Source organism: Dreissena polymorpha, chromosome 14 (assembly GCF_020536995.1).
Source record: "Dreissena polymorpha isolate Duluth1 chromosome 14, UMN_Dpol_1.0, whole genome shotgun sequence".
In the NCBI taxonomy this organism is placed as follows: Eukaryota; Metazoa; Mollusca; class Bivalvia; order Myida; family Dreissenidae; genus Dreissena; species Dreissena polymorpha.
Window position 1 is genome coordinate 25,019,162 of NC_068368.1, and position 15,937 is coordinate 25,035,098.

Genomic DNA, 15,937 nt, shown 5'->3' on the forward strand with positions numbered 1-15,937 from the left:
CAAATTATAGCCAAAGAATTCAGAAGTTAAAAAAAATCAATAGTGCTGAATTTGATTTCATTCGAGTGTGATTGTGCCTAACCAAGCGTGACCTCAGAGATAATCGTTCACAGCATGTTACTATCGTCTGCAACAAAAGGCTAATTAGTGCTCTGATAACAAACCATGCCCTTTTGGCTTGTTTGTTCACAATGTGTTGAATTAATACACCCCAGGCTGTCATGTAAGGGTGTTATCTGTGTATTCATGTCGATGTTTCTGGCGATTTATACGGCATTAAAACAGGAATTTAGAGATCAAAAGGGCATTTGACAGAAAAATAGAGGGGCGCTTTTTAAGGGGGCAAATTTTAGAGGGGCGCAGCGCCCCTCTATTTATTGCTAGCTGGAGCACTGAATTCTGTAAATGTGATTAATTATCGCATATTATTGTTTAGACCAGGTTATTTAGCTTATTAACTCAGTAAGTAGTGTGCTGGACTGCAACTCTGAAACTCTTGGGTTTGGTTCCCAGTCCGTCTGCATGACTTGTGTATGGATTGGTCATGAAATCTTTCCTACAGCCTTTCTCCTCCTAAATCTGATTCAAGAAGGGCAGTTGTCTATTAGTCTATTACCGGCAGAAGTATGCACACTTAGTACTAGTAAACCAGCAGTGCCAGGTAAAGTGTGTGTTGATTAACTGATGGTTGTGGAAAAAAAAAAGAATATTATAAGAATAATGTCCAAAACTGATACAATAATCCTCTTTTATTTTATTTAGAGACTTTTGTTGATAGCCTGCAATCCAAATATGTTGGTGAAAAGTTTAAATTACAAAACTGGTGGGAAAAAATTATTACAACACTATAACAGGAGATTGAACTGGACAGTCCAACCAACTTTGCCATAGTAACGGCGCGCTCCGCTGCCCCCACAGTCTTGCAGCTCGTGCTTGCTCAGTGTGAGAGGGAGCTTGACGACACAGACTGGGTCATCACGAGGGGGAAAGCTGACCATGCTGCAACATGTGGGGACCTGACTGGTATGTGGGGCTAGGGCTTTCATGCACTTAGGGTCTTGATCATTTATGTGTGATTGTTATATTTTCTAAAAGTTATTACCGTAATTACTCTATGTTTTCGGACACTTAAATTTTTTAATTTTTTTCGTGTCCGAAAACTTAGATACAAAAAATATTCACAAAATACAGGTGTCCAAAAACTTAGAGTCGACGATTGAAGTGTCCGAAAATAGCGTCAATTGTATCAACGACTACTGGTAATAGCACGCGCTTGTAAAATACCATGCCGTATAGTATATATTACAGTTATATATGTTTGCACTGCATTTTAAATAATTTTAAATGCTTAATTTATTTGACAGAAAGTTACTACAAGCTTGTACTTTGACCAACGAGTTCAAAGATAAGCATGTGATGTACCGATACTCGCTAGTATGAACCTGTAATTAACGCAATAAAAAAAGCAAACTATGAATTCTTTGTTTGTTCATTTCAGATAGTTGTCTAACACATTCCATTGTTCGTAAAACTTGCAATAGGCAGCATCGTACTTTGAAGCTTTACCTATTTGTCACAGTTATTTTACTGAGAAGGGGTAGTACCATTGCGGTAGATAATTGAACGGTTAATTGACACTACCCTGGTAATTGTCATAACGCTTATGTTATCGGGCGAAACCATTGTTTAATACCAGTTTAAAAGCTTATTTACCCAATTACACAAATGTAATGGTACGTTGCCCTCAGGCATGCACCTGCGATGTTTTATTATGTTAATCTGGTTGTAAAACCCCACGATCAAAGTGTCATTAGATAATGAAAACAGGACCGAAATTTGGTAAAATAGCGCTGTACAATATACTGTCCAAAACTTAGAGACATTAATTATGGACGAAAACTCGTGTGTCCGAAAATTAAGAATCACGAAAAATAATTATTTTTGCTAAAAATAGGGGTGTTCGACAACTTAGAGTGTCCGAAAACATAGAGTAATTACGGTATCTGCTGTCAGACAAACAGACAGTTTATTCAGACTTATACACAAGTACATTGTTTTCATACTTAAGTTTACATATTAGAAAAAAAGACCTTGAATTTGAACATTTGAAGGTTTTTAGCCCCACTGGCCAGAAGCCAGCGGGGCTTATGTCATAATCCTGTGTCCGACGTGCGTGCGTCCGTGCGTTAACTTTTTCTTTAAACATCTCCTAAACTACAAGTCCAATTCTGATAAAACTTCTCACAAATGTTCCTGGGGTGAACCTCTTTCAAATTTGTTCAAATTATGCCCCTGGGGTCAAATTTGACCCTGCCCCGGGGGTCACAAAAATGAACATATGCTTATATAAGACCTATTTTGTGCAAACTTTAAAAATCTTAATGTCCAGAACCATTGGGCTTAGTGCTACCACATTTGGTATGTAATGACATCTAATAGTCCTCTACCAAATTTGTTCAAATTATGCCCCTGGGGTCAAATTTGACCCTGCCATGGGGGTTACAAAAATGAACATACGCTTAAATAAGGCCTATTTTGTGCAAACTTTAAAAATCTTTTTGTCCATAACCGTATGGCATAGGGCTACCGAATTTGGTATGTAGTGACATCTTATGGTCCTCTACCAAATTTGTTCAAATTATGCCCATGGGGTCAAATTTGACCCTGCCCCGGGGTCACAAAAATGAACATATGTTTATATAATGCCTATTTTGCGCAAACTTTAAAAATCTACTTGTCCATAACCGTAGGGCCTAGGGCTACCAAATTCGGTATGTAGTGACATCTAATAGTTCTCTACTTAGTTTGTTCAAATTATGCCCCTGGGGTCAAATTTGACCCTGCCCCAGGGGTCACAAAAATGAACATACGCTTAAATAAGGCCTATTTTGTGCAAACTTTAAAAATCTTTTTGTCCATAACCCTATGGCATAGGGCTACCGAATTTGGTATGTAGTGACATCTAATAGTCCTCTACCAAATTTGTTCAAATTATGCCCCTGGGGTCAAATTTGACCCTGCCCCGGGGGTCACAAAAATGAACATACGCTTAGGTAAATAAGGCCTATTTTGTGCAAACTTAAAAAAAAATCTTGTCCATAACCGTATGGCATAGGGCTACCAAATTTGGTATATAGTGACATCTTATAGTCCTCTACCAAATTTGTTCAATTTATGCCCCTGGGGTCAAATTTCACCCTGCCCCGGGGGTCACAAAAATGAACATATCCTTATATAAAGCCTATTTTGTGCAAACTTAAAAATCTCTTGTCCATAACCATAGGGCCTAGGGCTACCAAATTCGGTATGTAGTGACATTTAATAGTTCTCTACTTAGTTTGTTCAAATTATGTCCCTGGGGTCAAATTTGACTCTTCCCCGGGGATCACAAAATTTAACATACACTTAAATAAGGCCTATTTTGTGCAAACTTTAAAAATCTTTCTGTCCATAACTGTATGGCATAGGGCTACCAAATTTGGTATGTAGTGACATCTAATAGTCCTCTACCAAATTTGTTCAAATTATGCCCCTGGGGTCAAATTTGACCCTGCCCGGGGGTCACAAAAAAGAACATATGCTTATATAAAGCTTATTTTGTGCAAACTTTAAAAATCTTTCTGTCCATAACCGTAGGGCCTAGGGCTGCCAAATTCAGTATGTAGTGACATCTAATAGTTCTCTACTTAGTTTGTTCAAATTATGCCCCTGGGGTCAAATTTGACCCTGCCACAGGGGTTACAAAAATGAACATACGCTTAAATAAGGCCTATTTTGTGCAAACTTTAAATCTTTTGTCCATAACCGTATGGCATAGGGCTACCAAATTTGGTATGTAGTGACATCTAATAGTCCTCTACCAAATTTGTTTAAATTATGCCCCTGGGGTCAAATTTGACCCTGCCCCGGGGTCACAAAAATGAACATATGCTTATATAAAGCCTATTTTGTGCAAACTTTAAAAATCTTTTTGTCCATAACCATTGGGCCTATTTCTACCAAATTTGGTATGTATTAAAATCTTAAAGTTCTCTACCAAGTTTGTTCAAATTATGCCCCTGGGGTCAAATTTGACCCTGCCCCGGGGGTCACAAAAATGAACATATTCTTAAATAAGGCCTATTTTGTGCAAACTTTAAAAATCTTCTTGTTCATAATTATAGAGCCTAGGGCTACTAAATTTTGTATGTAGTGACATCTAATAGTCCTCTACCAAATTTGTTCAAATTATTCCCTGGGGTCACAAAACTGAACATATGCTTATATAAAGCCTCTTTTGTGCAAACTTTAAAAATCTTCCTTTTCATAACCATTGGGCCTAGGGCTACCAAATTTGGTATGTAGTGACATCTTATAGTTCTCTACCAAGTTTGTTCAAATTATGCCCCTGGGGCCAAATTTATATATGAAAATGCTCAACCTTTCAACTTTAAGCGCCCAGTGGGACGAGGGATAGAAAGAGAAAGTCACATGCTTGAGTACATTTCAACCCATGCGCAATGCACGCTTTTTTCGCATAAAAAACAGTGGAGCGATACAGGGCCATCATGGCCCTCTTGTTTGTATTCTGTTTAAAAATCCCTAACAATTTGCCACATTTACTATTTCTGATCTATAATTTAATAATAGAGCTTTTTGTATCATCATCGTATAGCTTCATTAGAATTGTGTGGGCATATAATCGTTACCTGGTTAGATTATCAGCCAGATTGCCTGAAGCATGTCTGCATTTGTTCTTGCCTTTAATTATGAAAACATTTTCAAATTAATCATGTTGACCTTTATTTCCAATAGGTTCAATTTTATCATCATGAAACAAAGATCACTTGTCTTGTCTACACTTTTTATTGTGCCAATATTTCTACCACAAATAAATGCATCCATCATAGATCCATGCAAAAAAAGGTCTTTGTAACAGAGATATTGTGTGACAAGGTGGCTCTCCTGTTGCCATGCAGTACTTCGCATTCACATCTTGCCACCCCCTTTGTGTGAGCCTTCAATGATCTCATATAAGAAAAGGCAACAAATCATGTTGTTGGTTTATTATTGTTGTGTTTTAAACTTGGTTGTGGGACTCACAAGTAATAAAGTAATAAAAATATAAAAAATATGTATGTTTATATATATAAATATTTTCGTACCATAGCAATAAGTTTCGTCCTTTTCGTTGGTAGAACATTAACTCACTAACTTGTAAAGAATACAAAAGAAAAAAGGAAACCTGACGTCCATGTTGAATTGTATAATTATTTGACCTACTTGTCCGGAACACATTTATATTTGACATCGTGAAAATATGTTAATGGCATCTTAAAACACAAAGAACTATTCCATCACAAAAATCTTAACCACATATCACAAAAATCCATGCATATTAACCCTTTGCATGCTGGGAAATTTGTCGTCTGCTTAAATGTCGTCTGCTGAATTTCTGAAATTAGCATTTTCTTCACTTTTTTCAAAGAATACTATCAGAATAGCAAACAGTTTGGATCCTGATGAGACGCCACGTTCTGTGGCGTCTCATCTGGATCCAAACTGTTTGCAAAGGCCTTTAAAATTCGGTTCCCGCACTGAAAGGGTTAAACAACACTATTCACATGCATTAAGCCCTGTTTTCCCAGAGCGCAGCTTCATATTTCAGGAGATGCATCTCAGCTGACCCAGCGGGAAGGCAATGAGAAGTCTATCTGCATGCGATTGGGCATGTTGGTGAACACGTTTCATGAGCTCGTCCAGACGGCCCTGCCCCAGGGGCCGTGCAGTGAGCAGCTCATGAAGGTTCTCATCAGGGTCTATGGAAGTCTTGCAAGTCTTGTGAAATATGTGAGTAAATGTGTGAGTAAATATGCTTCATTCTGGGAAAACTGGGCTTAATGCATGTGTCTAAAGGGTCGTCCCAGATCAGCCTGTGCAGTCTGCTCAGGCTTATCAGGGACAACACTTTCTGCTTTTATGAATTGTATTGTTTGTAGGAAGTGTCTTCTTTGTGTAAATCCAGTATAAGCCGAAAGTGTTGGTCCTGAATAGCCTGTGCATATTGCACAGGCTAATCTGGCACAACACTTTAAGCACATGCATGAAGCCAAGTTTTTCCAGAATTTGTCTCAAATAAGTGATGACCAGGCAAGATTCATAGCACAAAATTGATCATCAGTCTCATGAAATACATTAGTAAAAAAAAAACAAGAGCTGTCTCCATAGGATGACTTATGCCCCCTATAAACGCTTGATAGAAGTTATGAGCTTTTTTCGAAACCTAAACTCAGATTTTGAAACCTAAACGCGGACCCTAAGTTCAAGGTCACATGGGTCAAAATGTGTGTGCGTATGGAAAGGCCTTGTCCATATACACATGCATGCCAAATATAAAATTGCTATCTGAAGCGACATATAAGTTATTAGCATTTTTTGAAACCTAAACGCAAAGTGTGACGGACAGACAAACGGACAATCCGATCACTATATGCCCTCCTTCGGGGGCATAAAAAGTGCAATATTCCATTATTATAAATACAGTCGAAACCCGATGGCTCGAACTCGCCAGGACCGACAACAAAAGTTTGAGCTATCCAAATTCGAGCCAACCGATTTATAATATACAATGTACTTATGTTTACTAACATGAATCTGCAATAGATTTACATCACCAGTTGAAGAGTATTTAATACTGCCTAAACTCCGTACTATTTTCTGCTATTGAATTAACATTAACTAAATATATAATATTTATACTTTTGTTAATCAATATTTTTAAAGCGAGATAATACGATTTTTATATTTGTTAAATTGTAATATATTGATAAAAATATGTTGCAATAACACAAAATAGGCAAGAAAAATTATACATTAAAGACGAATTTAATAAATTGCAGCAAAGACAAATTAGCGCTCTGAGCCGATTGTGACGATATTTCGTACATATTTTCCTTCAATAACCGAAGCATTCATCTTTTTATTAGGATTGGAGTTCGTGTGTGGTATGAATAGATATCGTTGCAGGAATTTAAAATGATCCATAAAACAAAATTGTGTCTTTGTGTTGTATTAACGAATCTGCACTAAAACTAAATTTAGATTCACATCGTACATGCATGATATACATGCTGGCGAATTCAACTGTACAGACATTTTTGATTTCAGTATTAAATATCTGGCTTAATTTTTCGCATTTTTCAACACATGGTCTTCTTAACTTTTATTATGCCCCCCCTTCAAAGAAGAGGGGGTATATTGTTTTGCACATGTCGGTCCGTATGTCCGTCCATCCACCAGATGGTTTCCGGATGATAACTCGAGAATGCTTAGGCCTAGGATCATGAAACTTCTTGGGTACATTGATCATGACTCGCAGATGACCCCTATTGATTTTAAGGTCACTAGGTCAAAGGTCAAGGTCACGGTGACCCCAAATAGTAAAATGGTTTCCGGATGATAACTCAAGAAAGCTTACGCCTTAAGGATCATGAAACTTCATAGGTACATTGATCATGACTCGCAGATGACCCGGCCCTATTGATTTTCAGGTCACTAGGTCAAAGGTTAAGGTCACGGTGACCCAAAATAGTAAAATGGTTTCCGGATGATAACTCAAGAACGCTTATGCCTAGGATCATGAAACTTCATAGGTACATTGATCATGACTCGCAGATGACCCCTATTGATTTTCAGGTCACTAGGTCGAAGGTCAAGGTCACGGTGACCCGAAATAGTAAAATGGTTTCAGGATAATAACTCAAGAACGCTTATGCCAAGGATCATGAAACTTCATAGGTACATTGATCATGACTCGCAGATGACCCCTTTTGACTTTCAGGTCACTAGGTCAAAGGTCACGGTGACTTGACACAGTAAAATGGTGTCCGGATGATAATTCAAGAAAGCTTACCCCTAGGCTCATGAAACTTCATAGGTTCATTGATCATGACTCGCAGATGACCCCTATTGATTTTCAGGTCACTAGGTCAAAGGTCAAGGTCACAGTGCCAAAAAACGTATTCACACAATGGCTGCCACTACAACTGACAGCCCATATGGGGGGCATGCATGTTTTACAAACAGCCCTTGTTATCCCCTGCCAGAGGCGGAGGGATATTGTTTTGGCATTGTCCGGCTGTCCGTCCGTCCGTCCGTCCGGCACTTTTGTGTCCGGAGCCATACCTTGGAAGTTCTTTGGTGGATTTCATTTAAACTTGGTATGAGTATATATATGCATAAGAGGATGATGCACGCCAAATGGCATTGTACACCATCTGTTAAAAACAGACTTATGGCCCTTTGTATCTTGAAAAAATGCTTTTTAATAGCTTAATTACGTTACCTGATATCATATGCTATTTACTCCGATAGGATCGTAATTCATCCGGAATTTTCTGTCCGAGGAATCCCACACTTTTCATAAACCCGTCAGGTAGGTCAGAACGGTCACATAGTGCTGTGTAGCCGAACAACCAAAACGGGACATTACCCAGAATTCACTCTTATTCCGGATGCAATATACAAAGGCCGACATTTTTGTTATTGACTTAATTGTTGCTTCTGTTTCGCTGGTTCTTCTGTTTAACAGAATAGAGAAGTTTTTGTATTGCGTTAAAACATTCTCCGTATATATATCCGTGTATTTCTGTATTGTTTTGTGTATTTGTTTGTTTGTTCAAGGCAAAATATGCCTCAAACACGTGGCTCATGTGGACACATAAGGGCAGCATGGGACAACCATGGTAGCTGCCTGTCGTGTGCAGGATGTACCCAGGATAACTGCTGCCCTTTCTGTGAGCATTGGTCTGCAGATACCTGGGCCATCAAGCGTCGACCCTTCAAGAGTCGTGGACGCAACAAGAATAGTTCAGATCAAAGTATGGAAAGTTCCGTGTGTCGGGACTTTTCACCACACGATCTTGACCATATGCCACCAGTAGCTGCCAGGCATCGGTCCCTACCCCGTGACGACACGGGACAAAATTTGCCCGGTCCGTTCATCGGGAATGACCAGTTGACCGGTCCGGAGACTTCACCGGTCAACATTGACCGGTCCGGTCACCGGTCATGCTATGACCGGTCAACCGAACACCGGTCACTGACCGGTCCGGTCACCGGTCATGCTATGACCGGTCAGGAGTCAACCGGTCACCGGTCCGGTCACCGGTCATGTCTCGGCATCGCAGGGATAAGGGACATAGACCTTCCTCTATTAGGCGCTCTCGGACTCCTAGGTCCCCTAGTCGATCCTTCTCTGAGGAATCTATTGAAACCCTTACACGTGTGTCGGCCTCTTTTTTGGCCTCAACACACACTTCAGCCGTTCCTACAACCACTGAGCATAATTTGTATTTAAACACTAGTTTGTATACATATCAGGCTCAAGGTACAGGGGTTAATCTAACCACTTCGGCTGCGTTTTCAGCCCCACGGGTCTCTTCCACATTGCATAGAAGTATACCCCGGGCTGCCGCTACACCATCAAATCCCAATACTTTGTGGATCCAACAGTTGCCGGAAAATCCTTGTCCCTTTTTCGACTGATCCTTTACCAGCGACCTCTGGTATTCAAAGTGAGTCTGCTGACTTGATCTCTGAAAGACCTAACTCACCAGCTATATCTTTGATGGTGCCGGAAAACGATTCTCTCATGATAGAGGCGAATGAATCTATTATTCCTACTTTTATATCCACCGGTTTCAATCAATACAATGCTCCCGCAGACGGTTCGATTGAGGCGGGTTCGGAGTCTAATGAGGCCGAACTTTATTATTTGGCCTCCATCAATCAGGTATACGAACTAATGTTCAATACCTTAGATGAGGACTTCTGCCCCCGCCCTTCCTTGTCTCTCACAGGATCTGCGGTTACCGTTACAGAACAGGTAGCACGCAGACGAGAGCCCGGCAGGATAAGTAAGGCTACTTCCCGAGTGGATCTACGCCTTCCTATTGGCTCTTCCACAATGGCTGTTTTCCAGTCACTTGAGCCAGCCAATTAGCCTTCGCCATCTCCATGGAAAGCCCCTAAGGAGCTGACGGAGCCTAAACAGATGGACGGCGGGAAAAGTTATAAGGCCCTGGTACCCGACCCTTCTACCGGTTTGGACCTTTCCAAACTTCCGGTTCCTGATGCTGACATTAGTAAGCTGTCACTTACAATGCCTTCATCATCTACCCATACAGCAGTCCCTCTTTCCCTGTTGGAAAATTGGGAGCTGAGAGAACGCCGTTCCATAGGTCTGGCTAACCAGCTAGATCTCATGGCAGCCACAGCCTTAGACTTGGTTTGGGAGCTCTCTGATTCAATCCCAGAGGAGCTCCGGGCCTTGTTGATACATCTTTCACGTACTACGCAGTGTTTATCTCACAATGCTGCGTCGTCTATGTCTGAGATGTTAAGGCTTTGGAGAGACCTCATCCTCTCTTCCTTGCCCAATAATTTCCTTTTGGAAACAGGCGTAAACTCCCTTCGAACTGCTCCACTAACAGCAGATTCTCTTTTCGGAGGGAGGATACAGTCGGCACTTACTGCGGATCGTGAAGATCAGATACATGCCTCCTTAGCTAGGAGCAACTCTGGCCAGCGCCCTATGGTTTTTAAGGGCCCTGCTTCTAAGCCCCCAGGAGCCCCACCGGCCAAGAACGCTAAAAGGGACAGTTTCCCTACTAAGCGTGCGTCTGCTCCACGTCAGCCCACAAATAGGCCTCCTTTTCAGAACAGAACATCTTCCTATCGGAAGCCTTCTGTAAACCAAAATTGGAGTAAGGGCAAACCCAATGCGGACAAGAAGTCATTTAATCCTTCTTCCGGCAAGGGTGGACCTCCTAAAGGTCAGCCCTAGGTCATACCCCTTTCTACCGCCACAACCTGTGATGCCGGAGGTACCAGTCGGGGCCAGACTTATGCACTTCGCAAATCGAAGTCCAAATAACTTCGAACGCGTGGGTTCATTCTCTTGTCACACAAGGCCTCACTTTTCAATTCGAAAAAAAGGCCCCCACTCACTTGCGTCCCAATAGATCTGGTATCTCCGCATCCACAACTTCCAGACTCCATTCTCGGACTCCTGGAAAAACAGGCGGTAGAAAGGGTTCACGACCCTTGTTCTCCAGGATTTTACAGTCGCCTTTTCCTTGTTCAAAAGAAAAGCGGCTCCTGGAGACCAGTCATAGACTTAAAAGTGTTCAACACGTTTCTAGTCAAACCTACTTTCAAGATGGAGACTCCCGCCTTCATTCAGCGCTCCATCAAACCCATGCACTGGGGGGTTTCCTTGGACCTGGAAGATGCATACTTCCATGTTCCTATCCATCCCAACTACCGGAAGTACCTGCGCTTCTCCTTTCGTGGCCAGGTCTACCAGTTTCCGGCGATGCCCTTTGGATTGGCCACGGCTCCACGAGTTTTTACCAAACTCATGGGCGCAGTGAGCGCACACCTCAGATTACACGGGGTTCAACTGCTTCAGTATTTCGACGATTGGCTCTTACACCAGCTCGATCGTTGACTGCTTCTGCTACACCTAGAGTTCTCTTGGAAGGAGCTCCTCTCTTTAGGACTCCTTCTCAATGTAGCCAAGTCAGACCTCATTCCCTCTCAGGATTTCATATTTGTGGGAATGAATTTTCTGACCCACATCAATCGGGTCAGGGTCTCACCGCAACGTGTATCAGACCTCCTTTTGAAGGTCAGATGGGTGCTGTCCCAATCTCATATCACAGCTCAAGATTTCCTCTCACTCAACGGTATCCTGAGCTCTGTAGCAGACTTCATGCAGTTGGGACGTCTCTTCCTACGTCCTCTTCAGCACTATCTCACAGCTTGATGGAAATGGTCTCCAGACAATCTGCTTACACAGATTCCCATCCTTCCGTCCTTAGTCCCCCACCTTCAATGGTGGCTAGACGAGGAGACCCTGTTGGCAGGAGTACCGCTTCTTCCCCTGCAACCGTCTTTACATCTCATAACGGATGTGAGCATGGAAGGTTGGGGCGCTCACCTGGAACCCCGCAGCCTGACATTATCAGGATTGTGGTCTCCTCAGGAGTCTCTCCTGCACATAACAATCTCGAAATGCAAGCAGTCTTTCTAGCTGTTTCTCAATTCCAATCACATCTTCGGGACTCCTGTGTGATGGTATCGACAGACAACACATCAGTCGTGGCTTACATCCAGAAACAGGGCGGGACACACTCTCACTCCCTGTATCTGGAAACAATGAAATTACTTGTTCTTTGCAAGAGCCTAAACGTCTCTCTCTTGTCCAAACACATACCAGGTCGTCTCAACGCCCTGGCGGACGGTTTGTCTCGCAAACACCAGTTACTTCCATCGGAGTGGACACTTCATCAGGAAGTGGCCAATCAGATATTCCTCACATTCGGTTATCCACTGGTCGACCTGTTTGCGACCAGAGACAACCACAGACTTCCTCTGTATGTGAGTCCAGTGTACGAACAAGCAGCGTGGGCGGTAGACGCGCTTTCGTTCGATTCGAATCAACTGGACGCTTACGCTTATCCCCCACCCATTCTAATTCCCCAAATCTTAGGGAAAATTAGTGTGAGCTCTTGCCGGATCCTCCTGATAGCCCCTTGGTGGCCCAGGAGATCCTGGTTCAACGACCTTCTCAGTCTCCTGTGCGAATTTCCCAGGGAACTCCCGCACAGGTCAGATCTCCTATCTCAGAGAGGCAGACTTCACATGGATCCAGACATGTTCCACTTACACGTCTGGCCGTTATCAGGCAATCCCTGCAGAAGAAACGCTTTTCTGTCAGGGCTTCAACGCTCATTGCCTCTGCAAGGAGAAAGTCCACCAGAGCAGTCTATGATGCTCGCTGGAAACTCTTCTCTAATTGGTGTGTTCGAGGGAAAATTGATCCCCTCAATCCCTCTGCTAGACGCATAGCGGATTTTCTAATCTATCTCTTTGATGATAAGCAACTTTCTCTTAGCTCCATCGAAGGATACAGATCTGTGCTTTCGCATACCTTGGCTTTTCGTAAGTCATCACAAGTCTGTGCTGACCCAGCCATTTCGGAACTGATCCAAGCCATGGAACTTAAACGTCCTGTGTCTCGTTCTCTTACCCCAAAATGGGATTTGGCTTGTGTTCTTGGATCGCTTATTAAAGCTCCCTATGAACCCCTTAATCAGGCTTCTTTACAGTTCCTAACCTGGAAGACCGTTTTCCTTCTTACCATGGCTTCATCCAAACGTAGAAGTGAAATTCATGCTCTTTCTATCGAAGAAAGCCATCTTCGTTTTGATTCCTCCGATGGCTCTGTCACCTTGTTGTGTCAGCCAGGATTCCTTGCTAAAAATCAACTCCCCTCAATGGCTTCTAAACCATTCAAGGTCCCAAGTCTTTCTAGAACTTGTGGTAATGAAGATGAAGATAGACTCCTCTGCCCTGTCAGGTCTTTGAAGTTCTATCTTAGTAGAGTTAAGGCTATTCGAGGTTCTCGCAAGAGACTCTTCATTCCCTTAAATGGGGGGGGCGATGTGTCTGCGGCTTCTATTTCCCGTTGGGTAGCCTCGACTATAAAAGGGGCTTACTCTTCTCTTTCTTCAAGGGATTCATCCCTTTTTAAGATTAGACCGCATGAATTACGAGCAATGTCGGCTTCGTGGGCATATATTAATCATACCCCACTCTCTGACGTGCTTCAAGCTGCTTTCTGGAGGAATCAGACCACTTTTTCATCTTTTTATCTTCGTTCTCTGGAGTGCCAACAGGACAACTTGTATTTGTTGGGCCCCCTTGTGGTTGCACAAACGGTAGTATCTTCTACAGCATAGGTATATTACGCTTATCCGTGAATTAAGTTAATACCGTAATAACGAAGATAAGCTGAGAACCCGAGATATGGGTTCCGCTGTGATGGGGAGATTTTCGCGAACCTTCCCGCCTCAGCTGCAAAGTCAGCATATGATATCAGGTAACGTAATTAAGCTATTAAAACAAATTTTTCTAGTAAAATTCATTTTAATTAGTAATTACTTACCTGCTATCGGTAAGTCCCACCTCCCACCCCACTCTTAGTCTAATATTTCATATTTTTTATTGGAATAAGAGTGGATTCTGGGTAATGTCCCGTTTTGGTTGTTCGGCTACACGGCACTATGTGACTGTTCTGACCTACCTGACGGGTTTATGAAAAGTGTGGGATTCCTCGGACAGAAAATTCCGGATGAATTACGATCCTATCGGAGTAAATAGCATATGATATCAGGTAAGTAATTACTAATTAAAATGAATTTTACTAGAAAAATTTGTTTGAGAGTCCGGAGCCATATCTTGGAAGTTCTTTGGCGGAGTTCATTGAAACTTGGTATGAGTATATATATGCATAAGAGGATGATGCACGCCAAATGGCATTGTACACCATCTGTTAAAAACAGACTTATGGCCCTTTGTATCTTGAAAAAATGCTTTTTACTATAGGCACTTTTGTGTCTGGAGCCATATCTTAAAAGTGCTTTGGCGGATTTCATTTAAACTTGGTATGAGTATATATATATGCATAAGAGGATGATGCACGCCAAATGGCATTGTACACCATCTGTTAAAAGCAGACTTATGGCCCTTTGTATCTTGAAAAAATGCTTTTTACTATAGGCATTTTTGTGTCCGGAGCCATATCTTGGAAGCGCTTTGGCGGATTTCTTTGAAACTTGGTATGAATATATTCCCGCGCCAGAGGCGGAGGGATATTGTTTTGGCGTTGTCCGTCCGTCCGGCTGTCCGTCCGGCACTTTTGTGCTTAAGAACCTTCCTTTGTCTTAGTTTTGTGTTATTGTCCTCCGTCCGTCCATCTATCATTATGTTCATCCGTCCAATTTGCACCCATCCTCAAACAAAGCATATGTTGCGGGGGATACCTTGGGCCTTTCAGGCCCTCTTGTTTTAATTTATATTGAAATATATGTATAATAAGTTTTTTACACATTTTATATAAATTCATAAATATTTGACAAAATCATATAATCTCGCTTTAAACAGTTAGACAAACAATCAAACAAATATAATGTTATAAACACATACATGTGTGTATAAAATAATCGCGTTTTTATGTAGCCCATTTACGTGTACATGTGAAGAAAAAGCACTAAGAAACAAAACACAAATAAGCACTATATACACATCACGAAAATATTTAACAGCACTACATGAATTTATTTTTTTGCTTTTTAGCTCACCTGAGCACAACGTGCTCATGGTGAGCTTTTGTGATCGCCTTTTGTCCGTTGTGCGTTGTGCGGCATCAACATTTGCCTTGTTAACTCTAGAGGGCACATTTATTGTCCAATCTTCATGAAATTTTGTCAGAAGATTGGTCTCAATGATATCTTGTATGAGTTCGAAAATGGAAACGTTTGCTTGAAAAACATGGCTGCCATGGGGCAGGGCATTTTTCCCTATATGGCTATAGTAAAATCTTTTTAACACTCTAGAGGCCACATTTATTGTCTGATCTTCATGAAACTTGGTCAGAAGATTCATCCCAATAATATCTTGGATGAGTTTGAAAATGATGCTGGTTGGTTGAAAAACATGGCCACCAGGGGCGGGGCATTTTTCCTTATATGGCTATAGTAAAACCTTGTTAACACTCTAGAGGCCACATTTATTTTCGGATCTTCATGAAACTTGCTCAGAAGATTTGTCCCAATGATATCTTGGATAAGTTCAAAAATGGTAACCTTTGCTTGAAAAACATGGCTGCCAAGGGGCAGGGCATTGTTCCTTATATGGCTATAGTTAAATCTTGTTAACACTCTAAAGGCCACATTTATTGTCCAATCTTCATGAAACTTGGTCAGAAGATTCATCCCAATAATATCTTGGACGAGTTCGAAAATGATGCCGGTTGGTTTAAAAACATGGCCGCCAGGGGGGCGGGGCATTTTTCCTTATATGGCTATAGTAAAACCTTGTTAACACTCTA

General features: G+C 41.7%; 1 protein-coding gene across 5 annotated transcripts in view; it reads left to right on the forward strand.

The window, feature by feature from the left end:
* LOC127857140 (Fanconi anemia group I protein-like) overlaps nt 1-15,937 on the forward strand; it is a 102,534-nt gene that overhangs the window by 71,978 nt on the left and 14,619 nt on the right. For all 5 annotated transcript variants that reach the window (XM_052393516.1, XM_052393521.1, XM_052393518.1 and 2 more), the window contains 2 exons: nt 855-1,023; nt 5,648-5,829. In XM_052393516.1, the coding sequence (XP_052249476.1) occupies nt 855-1,023; nt 5,648-5,829 (351 nt within the window). The remainder of the gene's footprint in view (nt 1-854; nt 1,024-5,647; nt 5,830-15,937) is intronic.